Below are 20,213 nucleotides of genomic sequence, written 5' to 3'. Positions count from 1 at the left end.
TCAACATCTCCTCATTACTCAGAAATGTTTGATGTTCAGAAGAGCATTTCAGGGAATGTTTATATAATCCATCTTTCAAATGAAAATATTCATTGTACTCAGATTATCATTGATACATGGGCTGGGATTTTATTCTCACGACGTGGGTCTCGATGTCCGGAAAAAGCAACGCCAAGAACCCTGTGTCACCTCTTCTCCGGAAGGCCTGCCAAATCTAGTGCCAATCAGGCACTTAAGTGGACGGCGGTGGAATCAAGGACCCCATCGCTAGAAGTCTCCCCCTCAGAAAGCTGCCGGCCAATCAGAGGCTGGCAGCTGTTCCATTGAACAGCGGCACCGGACCCAAGTCAAGAGAGGGTCTTGAGGGGAAGGGGTACCTTTTAACAAGGGGCCGCACCCCCCCCCCCCCAGCCCCCCAAAACAGGAAGCAGCCTGCACGGTTTATTGTGCCATGCTCCCCGTGTAGCAACAGGGCCACCTGCCACACAGCTAATTGTCTAGTTAAGGGCCTCAATTGGTGGCAGGGCGGGAAGGCCGTTCGCTGGCCTTCACGCCAAAGACTAAATTTTGGCAGAGGCAGGAGGGTGATTTTCACTGACCTGTGTGTTTCCAATATTTTCTAAAATAAAAGCAAAATACTGTGGATGCTAGAAATCTGAAATAATAACAGAAAGTGCTGGAAATACTTTCCACAGCGTTAACGTTTCAGGTCTGTGACCTTTCATCAGAACTGATGATCACATCTGAAATGTTAACTCCAGTATTTTCTGTCCAGTTCTGATGAACTGTCCAGTTCTGATGAAGGGTCCCTGACCTGAAGCGTTGGCTGTGTTTCTCGCTCCACAGATGCTGCCAGACCTGCTTAGTATTTACAGCATTTCTTGTTTTTATTCCAATATTTTCTGTTTGTTTTCAGATTCCCAACATTCATTCTTGTTGTTATTTCTGCCTCTTTCTTAACCACCTTTTTTCCAAAAAAATATACTTTATTCATAAAATTTGTAAAAATACATTACAAAGCAGTTCAAAATGGGCATTACATAAAGTGCAGTACAAATCTGTTTCTTTCAATACAATACATGAGGTCCTCACTACACTTGTCATTACAGGTTATATTTTACAAAGTACATTTACATTTCATGTCAAACATTCTCTGGTACATACAGCCCGAGGGGGTTTTACACAGGTTCCAGCCCTCAGTATGCTATGGTGGGAGGGCCTTACACAATGGCCTTCTCCATTGAGCCTTTGTGGCAGCTTTTCCAAACTTTAGTGCATCCCTCAGCAAGTAGTTCTGGACCTTAAAATGTGTTCGTCTGCATCACTTGGTCATCAAAAGCTCTTTGCATTGGAAGACTAGCAAGTTTTGGGTAGACCTCTTTCTTAACCACCCCTTTTTTTTTTCCAAAATATACTTTATTCATAAAAATCTGTAAAAAATACATTCCCAAACAGTTTAAAACAGCATCAAGTCAAAAAATACAAACATTGCAAGGCAGATCAGTTTCCTTCAATACAATCATGAGTTGCTTCACAACCCTTCCATTTCACATTTGTCATGCCAGTTACAGGTTTACATTTACAGCAAATGAGAATTTTCCCGATACAGTTCGAGGGGTTTCCCATGGATCCAGCCCCTCAGTTCAGCTTGGTGGGGGTACCTTACACTGTGGTCTTTCCCCATTGAGCCTTTGCTGCGGCTGCCCCAAGCTTTAGTGCGTCCCTCAGCACGTAGTCCTGGACCTTGGAATGTGCCAGTCTGCAACATTCGGTGGTGGACAACTCTTTGCGCTGGAAGACCAGCAAGTTTCGGGCAGACCAAAGGGCGTCTTTCACCGAATTGATAGTCCTCCAGCAGCAGTTGATGTTTGTCTCGGTGTGCATCCCTAGGAACAGCCCGTAGAGCACAGACTTCTTAACTACCCCTTTCTTAAAAAGATCCTGCTCAACCTCCCTCTTTCTTCAAATGTTTGCCAGTTCACAAACCAGCCATTTCACTCCAAGCTCTTTACATGCATTCTTGCCACCAACTCATTTCTTATCACTACCCTTCAAGTCCTCCAAGGTGTTTTTGAATGTATCTGCAGCAGAGCTATCTGTACTTAAGGTAACAAGTGGCACTGCTGAATTTTGCTCATCAGTCATTCTGCTACCTCCTGATACTGTTGATCAGTCTATTCTCCTTCACTGCCAGAGTCATCTCTGGACCTCTCTGTCTTGGTTCCATTCTTACCTATCAACGTCACCGAATCTCTTGCAATTAATGCCCAGTGTTTGTGTGGCTACCTTTGTGCTGCAGGATGCCTTTTAGATATTACCCTCAGCAATATTATGAAGGAGCACAGGATTATTTTCTGCATGTATACAGAAAATGGTGAACACTACCTCTGTGCCACCACTGTTAAAGCCAGACTTGTTGCCTGTCTTGACATCAAATCTTAGATAAGCTAACATTTTCTACTGTAGCATATTTTAAACTTGCCAACATCTACATGCTGCTGGGTCCTAATCTATCAATTTCCTTTGTTACCTATTAAACTGAATGCGGCACAAATTTTGTATCCCATTTGAACCTGAACTGAGCTTTAACCTGCCCAGCTGGTCTTTTGTTTACCTATGTCCCCACTACACCCTGAAATCTTGAACATACTTTCTCCACTTTGAGGATTGATTTGTTAAATGCTCTGCTTGCTGGCCTCCTCATTTTTGCCCTTCATAAATTTCCAAACACCAGAACTTTGTGCCTGAAGTTCTTATCCACATTAGCTGCTGCATGCCCATCCCTTCCGACCTTACCATACTAGACTGGCGTCCTGTACCCCTGAAAATTGATTTCAAGATCTTTGTCCTCCTGTTCTTTCACTGCTTTCACTTGCCATCTCTGGGTAATCTACTCCAGCCAAATTTCCCTGCCTTTGACTCTGGATTACTGCTGAATTCTCATCCTTTTTATTCCACCATTGGAACCAGTGAACCTCTGCACTCCTGAATTCTTTTCCAAGGCCATTTCACTTGATAGACACTTTTTTCTTTTAAACTTCCTGAAGCCTAACTCCGGTTTTTCTCCTCCTGTCTCCCCTCCCCCCTCAAACCATCCCCATAACGACAATAGTCCTTTGCCCCTTGTAAAACTCTTAAATGATGTATGGGATACTGCTGTCAGGCCAAAAAGACGTTCTGCTTATCACACAAATGGGTAATGTGATATATGAATTTCAATGCCAGTGTGATGCTAGGTATTTAGGCCGTATGTCCCAAAGACTGGTGGATCGTATCAAATAGCATGTCCCTTCCACTGTTTGCAACGGGCAAGGTACAGACCGTACCCAACCAGTCCGTGCTTGCAAAACTCAAAACAGTGTCCAACATTAGATGTGATTCCACGATTGGACGTTTGTGAAATAATCCTTAGTGTGCTAAGAATTACACTGACAACTAATTTAAGACTGTCAGTCGGGCTCACGCTGTGGTGCACTTGCGCGTACTGGAAGCTACATATATTAACACACTGGGCCCTGTTGTTTGCAGACAGAAAGAACATGTACACGCATTGCGCCTGTTTCAGCTAAACAAAATAAGTGACAGCCATTCGCTGGTTCATTTCTCAGGGCAATGTCTTGACCAATCAGAGTCAAGCTGCCTGGTTTAAATTTCAAATAAAGCCTGGCAGTTAACTGTCAGCCACCGTAAACTGTTGCATTCTCCATAGCAACACCTCTACCAATCAGAGTCCAATTGCCAGCCAATTAGCACTGTCTCCTCAAAAAAATATAAATTTGTGCATCCCTTACATAGGTATTCTTGCAAATTGTCCTGATGAGTGCAAGATGAAAAGCTTCGACAAAATGTCTCTGTTTTCAGCAATATTCAAATATTGAATATTTATTCCAGCATGGATCTCTAGACAATTTTACTTTAATAGACCTTCTCAACCTAGCATCACTGCCCTAATTACTACATATTACTCCCTCCCTCTTGGCCAAAAGCCTTATCCTAGACACAGGGCCTGTGGCAATAACTGTGCCCACAAATATACTAAATATACTTCCTGTAATTTTTCCCATTTGAACCTTGGAAGAAAGGACTGTCAGTCGGGCTCGCAATGTGGTCATTTGTGTGTAATGGAAGCTGCATATATTAACACACTGGGCCCTGTTCTTTGCAGACAGAACATGTGCACACATGGTGCCTGTTTCAGCTAAACAAAGTAAGTGACAGCCATTTGCTGGTTTATTCCTCAGGGCAATGCTTTGACCAATCAGTCAAGCTGCTTGGTTTAAATTTCAAACAAACCCTGTTAGGCTCTACATTCAAAATTTGGTGAAGGAGGCCTGTGCAGTCAGTCGCAGGGCGTATCAGTGCCTTTGCAGCAACGCTCACATCCAATGAATGAATTTTTAAAAAGTCAGTTCCGGGGTGTACCAGTGCAGTGGCCTTCAAAATATTGCCATGGACAGGCCCCCGAAGAGGACACAAAATATTTTTGTGAATTTTTTAGGCAGTTTGGATTCTATCTGCTTCCTCCTAAGGTTTTATAGTAGTTTTATATTCTGAATCTGACATGAATCTGACGCAGAAGATGTACATTTGGCCGCTGCTATGCTAATGACACTGAAGGATGGAAAAAATCAACCAGAGTCAGGATGCTTCTCCATGGCAGATGAAAGTTCAGCTGAAGGTGTATTCCAGTCAGAAAAATCTAGACTGACATATCACTTGAATGGAGTTCTTTTGTAGGGTTTTCATAAAGGTATAACTTTACGAACTGTTCTTGTTTTACTTCACAGGCCATCAGAAAAGCCGAACAGAGCCTATGGATACCATCTTTGTTAAAAGTGTAAAGAAAGGGGGAGCAGCATATCAAGCTGGTCTTTGTACAGGTAATATGAACCCATTCTAAGTCACAGCAAATCTTTATCTCTGCTCGAAAGGTTTAAACAAAAGTCAACAGAAAGTGTGTGCTACTACTTTCACTCGACCAAACTAGACAAATGTTAGGAGTCATCGACTGCCAGGCCATACACTACACGTAGAACAAGTTCAACATTGACTTAACTTCTATGCCAGTTTTTTTCTGGTATGGATTCGTTGTTGAAATACAATTCCAGTCACCCACTAGCATATCACCAGTTGGTTGTGTATGAGTCTTGACCTTGCATGTTGATCACATGAGGTGAATCCAATCCTGTCCTAACCTGATGTCTGCATGTGCACACTTTAAACATTCGTTGTTGGATAGTCATCAAGAAAGGCAGTGTTGCCTGATTTTCTCCTCCTTAGCTTAGAGGTGCAGGGGCTAATTGTTTTGTTCCTTTGCTTATTCAGGCATTACTGGCATCTGTTGGCTCTAAAGTCTGTGTAATACCTCTGTTGCATTTGTATAAGTGGCATCGCATGACCTAAATATCAGTTTCACACCTTTGTAGTGGCATGATGTTAACTCATTACTGTTTGACACAACCCATTTAAATGCTAATATTTTATGTTTAAGATGGTTTAATACATCTGAATTAGCACAGCCGGACAGAAAATTATGTAATGAATATGGCAATTATCAAATTGTTTTACTGAGGAATCCTTTAACTACTCTTCAGAGTCATCGGGTTATACAGCACAGAAACAGGCCCTTCAGCCCATCATGTCCGTGACGGCCATCAAGCACCTATCTATTCTAATCCCACTTTCCAGCACTTGGCCCGTAGCCTTGTATCATATGGCGTTTCAAGTGCTCATCTAAATACTTCTTAAATGTTGAGAGGGTTCCTGCCTCTACCACCTCTTCAGGCAGTGCGTTCCAGATTCCAACCACCCTCTGGGTGAAATTTTTTTTCCTCAAATTCCCTCTAAACCTTCTGCCCCTTACTTTAAATTCATGCCCCTTAGTTATTGACACCTCCACGAAGGGAAAATGTTTCTTCCTATCTACCCTATCTATGCCCCTCATAATCTTGTATACCTCAATCAGGTCCCCCCTCAGCCACCTCTGCTCTAAGGAAAACAACCCTAGCCTTGTCAGTCTCTCTTCATAGCTGAAATGCTCCAGCCCAGGCAACATCCTGGTGAATTCTCCTCTGCACCCTCTCCAGTGCAATCACATCCTTCCTATAGTGTGGCGACCAGAACTGTACACAGTACTCCAGCTGTGGCCTAACTAGCGTTTTATACAGCTCCAACATAACCTCACTGCTGTTCTATTCTTTGCCTCGGCTAATAAAGGCAAGTATCCCATATACCTTCCCAACCACCTTATCTATCTGTGCTACTGCCTTCAGTGATCTATGGACAAGTACACCAAGGTCCCTCTGATCTTCTGTACTTACTAGGATCCTACCATCCAATGCATATTCCCTTGCCTTGTTAGTCCTCCCAAAGTGCATCACCTCACACTTCTCAGGATTAAATTCCATTTGCCACTGCTCTGCCCATCTTACCAGCCCATCTATATTGTTCTGTAATCTAAGGCTTTCCTCCTCACTATTTACGACATCACCAATTTTTGTGTCATCTGTGAACTTACTGATTATACCTCCTATATTCACGTCTAAATCATTAATGTACACTACAAACAGCAAGGGTCCCAGCACCAATCCCTGTGGTACACCACTGGTCACAGGCTTCCAATCACAAAAACAACTCTCGACCGTCACCCTGTACTTTCTGCCACTAAGCCAATTTTGGATCCAATTTGGATCCCATGGGCTCTTACCTTCTTAACCAATCTCCCATGTGGGACCTTATCAGAAGCCTTACTGAAGTCCATGTAGGCTACATCAACTGCTTTACCCTCATCTACACATCTAGTCACCTCAAAAAATTTAATCAAGTTTGTTAGACATGATTTCCCCCAACAAAGCCACGCTGACTATCCTTGATTAATCCCTGCCTCTCCAAGTGGAGATTAATCCTGTCCTTCAGAATTTTTTCCAATAGTTTCCTTACAACTGATAGATTCACTGGCCTGTAATTACCTGGTTTATCCCTGCTACCCTTTTTAAATAATGGTACCACATTCACTGTCCTCTAGTCCTCTGGCACCTCTCCTGTGGCCAGAGAGGATTTGAAAATTTGTGTCAGAGCCCCTGTTTATACAGATCTGAGCTTATTTATGAAATATCGCACCATATAACCCTGCTGAGGTGCTGCCTTTTTCTTCAAAAGAACATGTGATATAATATAAGGCTTTAAAAATGAAACTGAGTATGTTACCCTGAAAAAAATTTTCATATGAAATATCTAAAATATCGCTTTTATATTTTTATCGTGCATCCACTCTTCCATACTTCTCCATTTTTTCCAGTTGGTTAATGCACTACCCCACAGGGTATTGAAAATAGAGAAGAACATGCTCCTAGGTTTGACTTTTCATGTGTGTTAAGATAGCTGATCTTAGTTTGGGTGAGGAAAGGGAAGGGCTACAATTGGTTTCAGTTTTTCTAGGCGTTGGCATTGGTTGGGGGAGGGGTGGAGAACAATCGACCAAGCTAATTATCCAATGATTCTGATTGGAAGTGGATATTGGATAAAGACAGAACTGTGGTTATGATGTCTCCACTGTCAAATATCCTACTCACATTCATTGAGCTTGTACATGAAGAATGGTCACCTGTGCCAAGCAGTGGAGGACTGGCAGTGCTCATGATACTGTGCCCAGTAACTAAAAGCATGTTGTGGAGTGAGAGAGAAAAAAACTCTTTGAAGTGCTGTATGTTTGTACAGCTTTAGTGTATGCTATTGAAGTTGTTGTCCAACATTAAGTATATGGAAAGGGAAAGAATGATTTTTTTCTTTGAAACTATCTGGACACTTTGGCATGAGTCCTGGGCCCCATTGCTGAGTATTGAATAGGGTCATTTTCTGAAACATTTTCAGCATGGAGCAGGAAACCAGTCACATGACAGGAATATAAAAGTGCTGTAATCATTCTCACTTCGATTGAAACACATTATGCAGATCTCCATAAACAATGTGAGCATTTTTTTTAAAGGCTGCATTTGCTGACAACGCTACCGCTAGGTGGTGCTGCTGTGGCACATGCGCAAATGCAGCATGTGCTACTAAAACGTCACAGACTGCGACTTTAGGCAGCTGCCAGGACTAAAGATGGCGCTGCTCAAATAATCAGACACAGGCAACCTAACAAACACATGGCAGCACACAATGGCAGAGTGAGAGAGAGAACGAGCGGGCCAGGGCCGGGGAAAGGAAGCGGGGGGGGGGAGCGGAGTGGGCCTGGGGGGAGCGGAGCGACCGGCGAGTGGGCCGGTGACGGAGGGGAGCGGAGCGGCCAGAGACAGCAGCGGGGGGGCGGGGAGAGAGAGGGAGGAGGAGTGCGTTTTTCTGCGCATGAGCCTTGCAACAGCAAAAGATGTACCAGCACCCGGTGACACCAAGGTCTTCGGCCGCTCGCTCTTCGCGGCTCTCTACGGCCTCTCGCTTCCAGCCCTCTCCATCCAGCCGTTCCCTCCAGCTGCAGATCCCCCATCCAGCCGCTTTCTCCCCTATTTATCAACTGTACTTCAGGCATTGCAGCTGTCTGGTCCCTGTCTTTTGCATCCCCCTCTTCAGGCACTTCTGACTTTAACTTCCTCCCACTACACTCCCACACCCCCTCTTCCCCACCCCCTCTCTACCTCTCCCCCTCCCCGTCTCTACCTCCCACCCCCCACCTCCCCATCTCCCCCCACCCCCCAACCCTCTCTCCCCCACACCTCCCCCTCTACCTCCCTCTTCCCCCACCCCCCACCCCCTCTCCCAAACCCCCTTCTCCCCCACCCCTCCACCCCCATTCCCCCCCACCCCCCCCCCCCACTTAAGTCTCAAGGATTGTTTTCTCGAAGGCATGTCTTACATGAAAAGAAATAAGGAAAGAACATCAGTGTCAGAGCTTCCCTCCCTCCAATGAAATTACTGTTGAGCATGCTTTATGTTCTGCAGTAAAGGCATGTACTGATAACACTGCCAATGAATCACTTAGTACTCACCTCAGCTGTAGGAGTCAGGATGATGTTACTGCCCCTATCTCGTGATGGTTCAATGCTGCTCTCAGGGAAAACATGAATGATGTGAAGGTGCTGGAAAAAGAAGCACATTTCTTTTGGACTATGAACATAAAGCAGGCCATTTAGCCCAGCTGTTCCCTGCTAGTGGTTATGCTACTCCTGCACCTTACCATCCGCTCCCATTTAATCCTGCCTACTACTATCAGCATCACCTTCCATTTCTTTCGCTCTTATCTACCTTTGCCTTAAAGCAACATTGAGGATCGAGAACGGTGTGGCTGCACTCCCACCTCACCAGTTGTGTACACAGCAAGAGCATTCACATTTGTGCTACCACTGGATACGGTATGCTTGTTTCTTTTAGTGCTCAGTCTCTTGCTGCACATGTACTGCCTGCACACAGCCCCAGACAATGGAAAGGATTTTAGTGCAATGCAGTGGACTGGAGCACATGCAGTGCCCCAGACAATGGAAATGTTTTCCGAGCAACTTACAACAGGGACTGGAGCACATGCAGTGCCCCAGACAATGGAAATGTTTTCAGAGCAACTTACAACGGGACTGGAGCGCATGCAGTGACCCAGACAATGGAAATGTTTTCAGAGCCAATTACAACAGGGACTGAAGCACATTTACTGCCTGCACACAGCCCCAGACAATGGAAAGGATTTTAGTGCAGTGCAGTGGACTGTAGCACACGTAGTACTCCAGACAATGGAAATGTTTTCAGAGCAACTTGCAACAGGGACTGGAGCACATGCAATGCCCCAGATCATGGAAATGTCTTCAGAGCAACTTACAACAGGGACTGGAGCACATGCACAATAATTGCGAGAAAATGCCCGACAAAACCTCTCCTCCTTCCACTTGCAGAAACTCGCGCCGAAGGTTGACGCATGCGTGAATACCCGTTGCCGTTGCATAAAGCACATGCGCAGAGGCCGACCAGGCGCATTGCCCAAAGATGCACACGTCACGCGATAACGTCATCGGTGCATGCGCTGACCAGTACTGGCAAAACGGAACGCAGCACATGCGCAGAGAGCAGGAGACCGTCTGCGCATGTACGCACCGTGATGCAGCATGATGACAGCAGTGGCGGCCAGCGCTGTGAGGAATCACTTTGTTTTTTAAATTGATTAAAATTAGGGCTTCTACCTTTCTGTGCATTCTTTGAATCCGACTTGACAGTAAATTGAACCCAATCTATGCATTGTCCATAGAGAAGGTACACGGCATTGGGATTCAGTGAAGATTTCAGTGAAAAGTGTTTTAATGTGTATTAGAATTACTTTAGTCAAATTTTGATACATGAACTTTCTGATAATGGAATGGTCCCAGCAAGACCGGTTTTAATATTGCTCTGTTGAAGTCTAGACTTCGGCTTAATGCTACCTTTGTAAAAAGCTTTTTGGCTAATTCCCAAAGAACATGTTGTGATGCGCTTTCATTACACTTGTACAAACCAAAATGATGATGAAATGAATTGGGGTGCAGTAGAGACGTGTTTCATTTATCTGTCTAGCTAAAATTCTTATCTGTGGGCTTGACTGTAGTTTAATATTGTTTACTATGGGCAAATTAATTAGTTTGCTTTTTGATATGTTGAAACATCAGTCACTTGGCATTGGGTCTCTTTGCTGGACTAATAGCATAGAACCAATTATATATGCATGAAAATACAGTGCCCAAGTCCATCTTGGAATTTTTCCAGTGGCCTGCTTGTAAACAATAGAATTTGTGATTCAGTTCCTGTTATAGGCTTGTGCAACAATATCATGTCAAAGATAGATTATTGTTTAGTCTGTCTCAGACTTTAGGGAGTGAATTTTCAGGCCCAGCCAAGGGTAGGAATGGAGGTGGATGGGGCCCGAAAATATCGGTGCCGGTTGACATGCCAGTTTTGAGACTCCATTCCTGGCACCAGCCATGTTCATCAGGATGGGGGGAGTGCGGAGTCACGATCCTGCCTGATCCCCCAATAAGGCCAATTAAGGTACTTGGAGACCTTATTAAGAGCCTGTTTATAGGGGCAGTTGAGAGCTGCACGGCAGCGCACGAGGCACTTGTGCTGTCTGGGGAAGACCAGGAGAAAGGAGATGTGTACAGAATGGGAAGCCAGTCATGGCCACCCCAGGGAATTACCTCAGAGGCATAAAAGTTTCAAAGCCGCAGAGGGAGACTGGACCATTGGAAGACAGATGCCCTTGGCGTTGCGCAGGTGGCAGAGAGAATGGGCAGTAAACGCTCGGGTAGTGTAGAGGGTCATCACCCTCCTGGTAACATGGGAGCAGAAGAACAGGAGGCAAGGCAGCCAAGGACAATTGGGCAACATGCTGACCACAAGGAAGGCAGCACCTGGCAAGGGGGATGACTCGGATTTTGGGCCCAGTGACAATGAGGCGGAAGGGTGGAGCTCTGAGCATCAAGAGGGCAGGGGAGAGAAATGAGGGGCGGGAAGGGCACAGAGGTCATGTCTTCTCAGGTGGATATAAAAGAACCCACGACATTATTCAAAGACAAACAGGGGAGTTTTCCTCGGTGTTCTGGCCAGCATTTATCCCTCAAATAATACCTACAACAGATGAAAGCAAAATACTGCGGATGCTGGAAATCTGAAATAAGAACAGAAAGTGCTGGAAATACTCAGCAGGTTTGGCAACATCTATGGAGAGAAAAGCAGAGTTAACATTTCAAAATGTTAACTCGCCTTGCCTGGGGATCCAACCCACATTTTATAGGTCTCAGGCTTTAATTTTTCCGAGCTAGGACTTCTACCCACTTGTGGGAGGAAGTCCAGCCTCATTGAGCTGCCAACCAATCAGTGGGCCGGCAGCTCTTAGTCCCAGCCGCACCACCGGGAGCAGTGGCCCCTGCTGGGACTGCAGCCCAGCCGGCTCAAGAGGATGCCTGGGAGCCGAGATCCAAAGTGAGGTTTGGTTGCCTCGCTGGAGGTAATCGGTTGAACTCCGGCAAGGCAAGGCTGGTACTTTGAGGGGAAGGGGGACGTCTTGGTTCCTGGGGGTAGTTGGGGAAGCGGGGGCGGCCCTCAATTGGATACCCTGTGCCCAATTGTCAGGGCCCACCCCTGGGCGCTGAGTGGCCGTCAGCTTTTCCCGGTTCCAGGACGCCCGCGGGTGAAGGCCCTTAAGTGGCCGTTAATTGGCAACTTAAGGGCCTTGATTGGCCTGGGTGGGCAGCCCATTTGTCGCCCCCCGCCCTACCTGAAGTGGAGCGGAGGCGGGAGCAGGTCGGGAAGGCCTCATGGAGCCTCCCGCTCGATCCGGCTTGTTGGGGAGGGGTAAAATTTCGGCTGCTAGGTATTTCCAGCACTTTCTGTTTTTATTACCTACAACAGATGCTCTGGTGATTTATTTAATTTCTGTTTGAGGTACCTAGCTGTGCATAAACTGCTTGCTGCATTTCTTAAATTATGACAGTGACTACAAAAATGCTTCAATGGCTGTAAAGCTTGTCAGTGTCCTGAGGCCATGAAAGATGCATGACCTTTTCTTTTTCCAAGCAAAGACTAAGCTAGGAGACGGAAAAATTGGAAGGTGGCTCATTCTGGGCCACAGTCATAACTTCTAATGGCTAGCTGCAAAGTATCTGCAGAAGTCGAAGGAGCAGGTCACCTCTGCCCACTGAGCTATGAAATAGTTGGTACTGTGGATGAACTGTACCAGCGACAAAACAAGATTCACTTTTTAAAAAAAGGAATACACAACTACTGGTGTGTGCTTCAAACACTAGGGCCAGAATTTTATGGCCCCCAACGAAAAGGCTGGTGGAGGTGTGGGGGCTGGAAAATTGAGTGGGAGGCGGGGGTCCTGACGCCTTCCCACCTCCACTGCAATTTTACATGAGGCAGTGGCGGCATAAACGGCCTGCCCACCCCAGGCCAATCAAGGCTTTTAAGTGGCCAATTAACTGCCACTTATGGGCCTCCTTCAGCTGTTACCGGTATTTTACTCACGGCGGCTGGATAGCAAAGGCCCCAAAACACTGCCAGGTAAAACATGGCCTTCTTGCAGGCTGAGGGTGGTGGGGGAGGTCCTCCTGATTGGGCACCATGTGCCCCACGGAAGGCTGCCCTCAAAGCCCCATCTGTCCCCAACACACAATACTCCTCCCCCCCCTCCCCCCCCCTCCCCCACTTGCCTTGCTGGCCTGGCTGATTGTGCCTGGCGGGGCCCTAAAAACTTACATCTTTTTGGAGCCGTCCTTCCCTTTCCTGCTGAAGTTGGGTGTAGTCCCAGCAGTGGCGCTTCTGGGACAAAGAGCTGCCGGCCCGCTGATTGGCCAGCAGCCCCATTAGGCGGTACCTTCCTGCCTCAAGGAAGTGGAGGTCCCACCCAAGGCTAATTAAGGGCCTGGGGAGCAAAAAGTCCCAGCGTAGCTCCCCAGGCCCAGCAGAGGCGGGCTCGCCCCCAACTTTTCGGCCGGTCGGCGGGACCTCCTGCCCAGTGTTAAATTCTGGCCTAGACTTATAAAGCTCTGGGTTTTTCAGAGAGATGGGAAAAGATGAACAGTGAGGGGAGGACCAATCACTATGGGAGTGCTGAGCATGTTGGAAATTGTATATATTAAAAAAACTTGGTTCCAGCATCAATGGAAATAAATTACATTTGCACTTTGTGTATTAATTAAGTAACTTCTAAGACTGTCAGATGATGGTGATACAGCTGTATAATGTGGATATGAGGAGGGTGTAACTACATCCTTTAGTATAGGGAATGTGTTAAGTTTCAAATGTGGACATGCAAATCAAGAAGTCTTTATAATAGTTTATGCACTTTCTTGAACTTAACATCATACTGTTACCACATTGAACGCCAATTTGTAATAACATTACTTCAACCAAACAGTAAGTTGTATCTTTGAAGATGCATTTTAAACTTAAGTTTGAAAACAGTTTTTTCTTTGCAGGGGATCGTATTGTGAAGGTGAATGCAGAAAGTATAATTGGCAAAACATATTCTCAAGTAATATCCCTAATTCAAAACAGGTAAGTTAACACATTAAAAAGGCAACCACTTGATTTTTCCTGTATTAGTGATCACTACCATGCAGCTACCTTCACCCCAAAGGCTTTGTGGTAATGTGCAAACTTCTAAGTGTAATTCAGTTTGCATTCAACAGGCGATGTCATCATGCAGGTAAAGAGGGCCTTCCCTCTCTGTTTGGGTCAGGTGCCATATGGCTGCTCAGGTGCTGCAGTTGCATTTTGGTGAGTGTCACTAATTCAAATTTTAGAATTGCTGAAAATGGAAACATGTTGTCGAAGCTTTTCGTCTTGCACTCATCAGGACAATACACAAGAATAACCAATGTAAGGGAAAACAACAACTTATATGTAATTCTTAGCACACTACGGATTATTTATCAAATGTTGTCCAATCGCTGAATCACATCTAAGGATTACTCTGGGAAGGTAATGTATTCCAAAAATTTGAGCAACAGGTAAAGCCAGCTATTTCATGCTGCTATGCAGTAGCAAAATGTGTGGTGTTCACTAACAGGATGTTGCCGTCAAGCCAAAAAGACACCCTGCCTATCACACAAATGAGTAATGTGATATATGATAAATGAATTTCAATGCTAGGTATATAGACCGTACGTCCCAAAGACTGGCGGATCGAATCAAACAACAGGTCCCTTCCGCTGCTCGCAACAGGCAAGGTACAGGCCGTACCCAACCAGCCTGTGCTTTCAAAACTCAAAACACAGTGTCCAACATTAGATGTAATTCCACGATTAGTCAACATTTGCTAAATAATCCTCAGTGTACTCAGAATTATGCAGACAACCAATTTAGGTTTGTCAGTAGGGCTCGCAATGTTGCGCATTTGCACATACTGGAAGCTACATGTATTAATACACGGGGCCCTGTTTTTTGCAGACTGAAAGAACATATACACACATTGCGCCTGTTTCGGCTGAACAAAATAAGTGACAGCCATTCACTGGTTCATTTCTCAGGGAAATGCTTTGACCAATAAGAGTCAAGCTGCCTGGTTTAAATTTCAATCAAAGTTTAGCAGTTAACTGTCCGTCACCATACACTGGTGCATTCTCCATGGAAACGCCTCTACCAATCAGAGTTCACTTGCCAACCAATCAGCACGCTCTTCTCATGCAGTATAAGTTGTTGTTTTTTCTTACATTGGTTATTCTTGCATATTGTCTGCTGAGTGCAAGACAAAAAGCTTTGACAACATGTCTCTATTTTCAGCAATTCTCAAGTTCTGTACTACCACATGACTAATTCAAATTTTCTTGGGGTCCTTAATGAATCTAATGTACAGTTTGCATGCATGTTCCCTGCAACCTTCCTACTAGTGAGCCACATTGGGTGTGCTCTGTGCTTTGGGTGTGTTGCTAGCCTCAAGGCTTCAGCATCTGATAATTAGGGACATCAGGCTGCCGTCATTGCATTCGCAGCCCTCTTGTAGCTTGTGGAATGTTTGATTATCTCAGTCTGTACCTATCGATATCCCTAATCCTATCCCCAACCAGATGTTAGGCAATTCCTTTGGGACAGATAATTGGTATCGTGTCAGTTGATATTTCTAGCTCTCTCAAATACCATAGTTGGCATTAAAGCATTTATTTTGTTTGTTGTTGTGTTTTTCCTTTGAATCATTTGACTCATCAGTATAACCTTTATGACATAGTTCCATAGACTAAAATCAAGGAAAAAAGATGTCAATGACATTTATGCCATTGATATAGGTTTCATGAAACATGTCTTTTTTTTCTCCTCTGCATTTAGTGAGGATGTATTGGAACTTTCAGTTATGCCCAAAGATGAAGACATTTTGCAGGTGGTAAGTTACAAAGCTTTTATTTTTCTTCTTCCCATGTATTCAGTCAATTAAGGTGCATGAGTTCTGAATCCTTAGACCTAAGGCAGAGGTTATCTTGATCTGCAGGGTCAGGTTATGGCAGGCTGTTAATATTTATGGTAATAAACTCCTTAAAATGAAAAACAATTCAGTTAGGATACAGATATTTGGATGAGTTGTAATGGTGGTTTACCTTATACCATTGCGATTGTTGTGAGGATCATATACGGCATTATTGAATTTCTTTTTAACTAACATTTCAGATAATGTGACCATTCCATGGACTACTATCCTCTTTTACTTGTTTTTGCATCTTAACACATATCACCACGATTTTCTTACCTCCCTGTTCCAAAGCAGTGTTATGAATGTGGCTGGTGAAAAAGACTATTTTAAATATGGTCTCACTTCTGGTGATGAAAAATTACTGAAATGGTAAACGCCGTGGTCATTGGTTACTTATAGAATGACACCCCCATTGTCTGTGCAGTGGCAGTCGTTTGTGTCTTCCAGCATTGCCCACATCCTGAGAGCAAATTAAAAAAAAAACATTTTTAGCAGACTTGACTATAGGTTCTGAGGGCTATTTTCTAGTTGCTTTCTAAAAGCATGAAATTGGACATGATGGACAAAGTAGAGTAAAAAACCTTTCCAGGTGCCTGTTTGAACTTGAGAATAAATTTTTGTTCGTACCACAATATACTAACGCTTTAAGAAATATTTCTTGTTGCCTGTTGGGACTTGACAATGAATCCCAAAAGCAATGCAATTGCAAAATACTCTTTGTTCCCAGAACTGATCTTAAACATTTTTAAACAATAAATTTCATTCCTACTTGGTTTCTTTTGTAAGCTATCTAGCTTTTCTTGTATTCTTTTCAGTCTTCATTTTTATTTTTGTTTAAATTTCTCTATCTTTCATATGTTCTGCATATGATATTAAAGCTGAAGCTTCTCCCTCTGCTCATCATAATACTGTAAACAGCAGGGGGGATTGTTTTCTCTTGCTACAATGTCTAGTGATATGATGAATACATTTGGAAAGAGTTCTTGTATTTGCTATTTTGAGACAGATTGTAAACTTTTTCACTAGCAGTATCAACCAGAGAAAATGATGCTACAAATGACTGGAAGAAATTCTCACCAGTGTCATGCTGATCAAATAAAAGTATCCAGAAACAACCAGTAGGAATTTACCTTCCAGCTTATTTTCTTTCCTGGTTTGGGCCGCAACAAACCAGCTGAGATCTGCAACTTGGCACTGAATTTTCAGATGATGGGGCCCAAAAATATCCATGCTAACAGGCATGCTGGATTTGCGACGCTATTCCTGCTGCCAGCCATGTTCACCAGGCCAGGGGGATCCTGGCCGATCCCCAATTAAGGCCTTTTAAGGTAATTGAAGAGAACACAAGAAATAGGCCCATCGAGCCTGCTCCACCATTCGATATGATCATGGCTGATCTTGGGCTTCAATTCCACTTTCTTGCCCTTGATTCCCTGTGAGACCAAAAATCTATCTATCCCAGCCTTAAATGTATTCAATAATGGAGCATCCACAACCCTCTGGGATAGAGAATTCCAAAGATCTACAACCCTTTGAGTGTAGTAATTTCTCCTCATCTCAGTCCTGAATGATTGGCTGTTTATCCTTGTCCCCGTTTTCTAGATTCCTTGACCAGCGGGAATAATCAGCTTCTACCCTATCAAGCCCTTTCAGAATCTTGTATGTCTCAATTAGATCGCCTCTCATTCTTCTAAACTCCAGAGAATATAGTCCAATTTACTCAGCCTCTCATCACAGGACAACCCCCTCATCCCAGCGACCAATTTAATAAATCTTTGCTGCACTGCCTCCAGTGCAAGTATATCCTTTCTTAAATGTGGAGACCAAAACTGCACACAGTATTCCAGGTGCAGTCTCACCAAAGCCCTGTACAATTTTAGTAGACTTCTTTATTCCTGTACTCTAATCCCCTTGCAATAAAGGCCAACATGCCATTTGCTTTCCTAATAGCCTGCTGCACCTGCATGTTAATTTTGTGTGTTCCTTGATCGAGTACCCCCAAGTCTGTCAGAACATCAACATTTACCAGTTTCACACCTTTTAAAAAAAAAATCTGCTTTTCTATTTTTACGACCAAAGTGAACAACTTCACACTTCCCTATGTTATACTCCATTTGCCCTCTTTGTCTCACTTAACCTGTCTATATCTCTTTGCAGCCTCTCTACATCCTCCCCGCAGCTTACCTTTCTACCGAGCTTTGTGTCATCAGAAAACTAACTCTCTGTCTCTTCACCCAAGTCATTAATATACAGTGTAAATAGCTGAGGCCTTAGCACTGATCCTTGCGGCATGCCACTATTCACTGCCTGCCAACATGAAAATGCCCCATTTATGCCCACTAGTTGCTTCCTGTCTGTTAACTAATCCTCTATCCACGCTAATATATTGCCCCCAACACCATGAGCCCTTATCTTGCATATTAATCTTTTATGTGTACCTTATCAAATGCCTTTTGAAAATCTAGGTATACTACATGTACTGGTTCCCCTTTATCTACCCTACTAGTTACATCCTCAAAAAACTCTAATAAAATTGTCAAACAGGATCTTCCTTTAGTAAAACCATGTGACTTGTTGTAATCATACTATGCTTTTCCAAGTACAATGTTAAGACTTCTTTAATAATGGTTTCCAGCATCTTCCCAACGACTGACGTTAAGCTAATTGGCCTGTAGTTCCCTGTTTTCTCTCTACCTCCTTTCTTGAAAAGCAGTGTAACATTTGCCAACTTCTAATCTGACGGGACCATTTCTGAATCTAAGGAATTCTAGAAAATCATAGCCAGTGTATCCACTATGTCTGCAGCTATCTCTTTTAGAACCATAGGATGCAGGCCATCTGGTCCCAAAGACGTGTCAGATTTTAGACCCTCAAGTTTCTCCAATACATTTTCTCGACTGATATCAATATCTTTAATTTCTTCACTGCCTATTTCTGGTATGGAACTTGTGTCTTTTACTGTGAAGACAGACACAAGAATATTTGTTCAGTGCCTCTGCCATTTCCTCATTCCCCATGATTATTTCTCCTGTCTCTGCCTCTAAGGGACCAATGTCTACTTTAGCTACTCTCTTTTTTATGTACTTATAAAAGCTCTTACAATCTTTTTATATTGCTAGCTTGTGTGCTGTCATTCTATTTTTTCCCTTTTTATCAACTTTTTGGTGACCCTTTGGTTTCTGAAACACCCCCAATCCTCTGACTTGCTACTTTTCTTTTGCAACATTGTAAGCCTCTTCTTTTGGTCTAATACTCTCCTTAACTTCCTGAGTGAGCCACGGATGGGTCTTTCTTGCTGAGTTTTTGTTTTTGAATGGAATGTACTTTTGTTGAACCCTTTGAATTGTTTCTTCAAATGTTTCGCACTGTTCATTTACCCAATTAACTATAGCCAGTTCTCCCCTCATACCTTCGTAATTGGCTTTGTTTAAGTTTAAGATTCTTGTTTGTGATTGAAATGTGTCACTTGCAAACTTAACATGAAATTCAATGGTATTATTTCCCAGTGGATCTTTTACTATGGCATTGCTTAATAACCCTGCTTCATTACACAATATGAGATCTAAGATAGCTTTATCCCTAGTCAGTTCTACAACGTACTGCTCCAAGAAACTCACGAAAGCATTCTACAAATTCATCTTCTACATCACTGTTGCCAATTTGATTGTCCCAGTCTATATGCAAATTAAAGTCCCCCACAATTAATACATTATCTTTTTTACATGCTCCAATAATTTCCCCTTTAATGTTCTGTTCAATAATATAACTACTGTTAGGGCCCTCTAAACCACTTCCACCATTGTTTTCTGATTCCTGCTATTCCTAATTTCTACCCAAACTGATTCTACTTCATGATCTTCTGAGGCCAGATCCCTTCTTCTGATGCCCTTATGCCGTCCTTTTACTATCAGGACTACCCCTCCTCCTTTGCCATTCTGTCTGTCTCCCCGAAATATTATGTACCCTGGAATGTTCATTTTCCAATCTTGATCTCCTTGTGACAATTAGATCTAGATCATTTACCTCTATTCATGCCACTAGTTCATCTATCTTATTACAGATGCTTTGTGCATTCAGATAAAGGAACTTTAATTTCATTTTTTACCTCTATTCCCTGCAATGAACTTATTTGCCAATGTACAATTTTTGTTAAACTCTCTGTCTCTTCCTGTCCCATTCTGTTGGAAGTTACCCACATCACTATCCTGCTCTGATGTCCTGACCTTTCTCTTTGGATTTCTAAATTTCCCTATACCCAAACCCCCCGCCCACCGCCCCACAACCCCAGTAAGTTAAAAGC

The 20,213-nt window shown here is 43.7% G+C and overlaps 1 protein-coding gene across 7 annotated transcripts in view; it reads left to right on the top strand.

The window, feature by feature from the left end:
* Positions 1-20,213, top strand: part of LOC137348208 (rho GTPase-activating protein 23-like) — a 515,957-nt gene that overhangs the window by 363,637 nt on the left and 132,107 nt on the right. For all 7 annotated transcript variants that reach the window (XM_068013572.1, XM_068013573.1, XM_068013571.1 and 4 more), the window contains 3 exons: positions 4,788-4,880; positions 13,929-14,007; positions 15,775-15,829. In XM_068013572.1, the coding sequence (XP_067869673.1) occupies positions 4,788-4,880; positions 13,929-14,007; positions 15,775-15,829 (227 nt within the window). The remainder of the gene's footprint in view (positions 1-4,787; positions 4,881-13,928; positions 14,008-15,774; positions 15,830-20,213) is intronic.

This window comes from Heterodontus francisci, chromosome 33 (genome assembly GCF_036365525.1).
Source record: "Heterodontus francisci isolate sHetFra1 chromosome 33, sHetFra1.hap1, whole genome shotgun sequence".
Lineage (NCBI taxonomy): Eukaryota > Metazoa > Chordata > Chondrichthyes > Heterodontiformes > Heterodontidae > Heterodontus > Heterodontus francisci.
The sequence above is the reverse complement of the archived record's forward strand: the minus strand, read 5'-3'. Positions and strand labels throughout refer to the sequence as shown.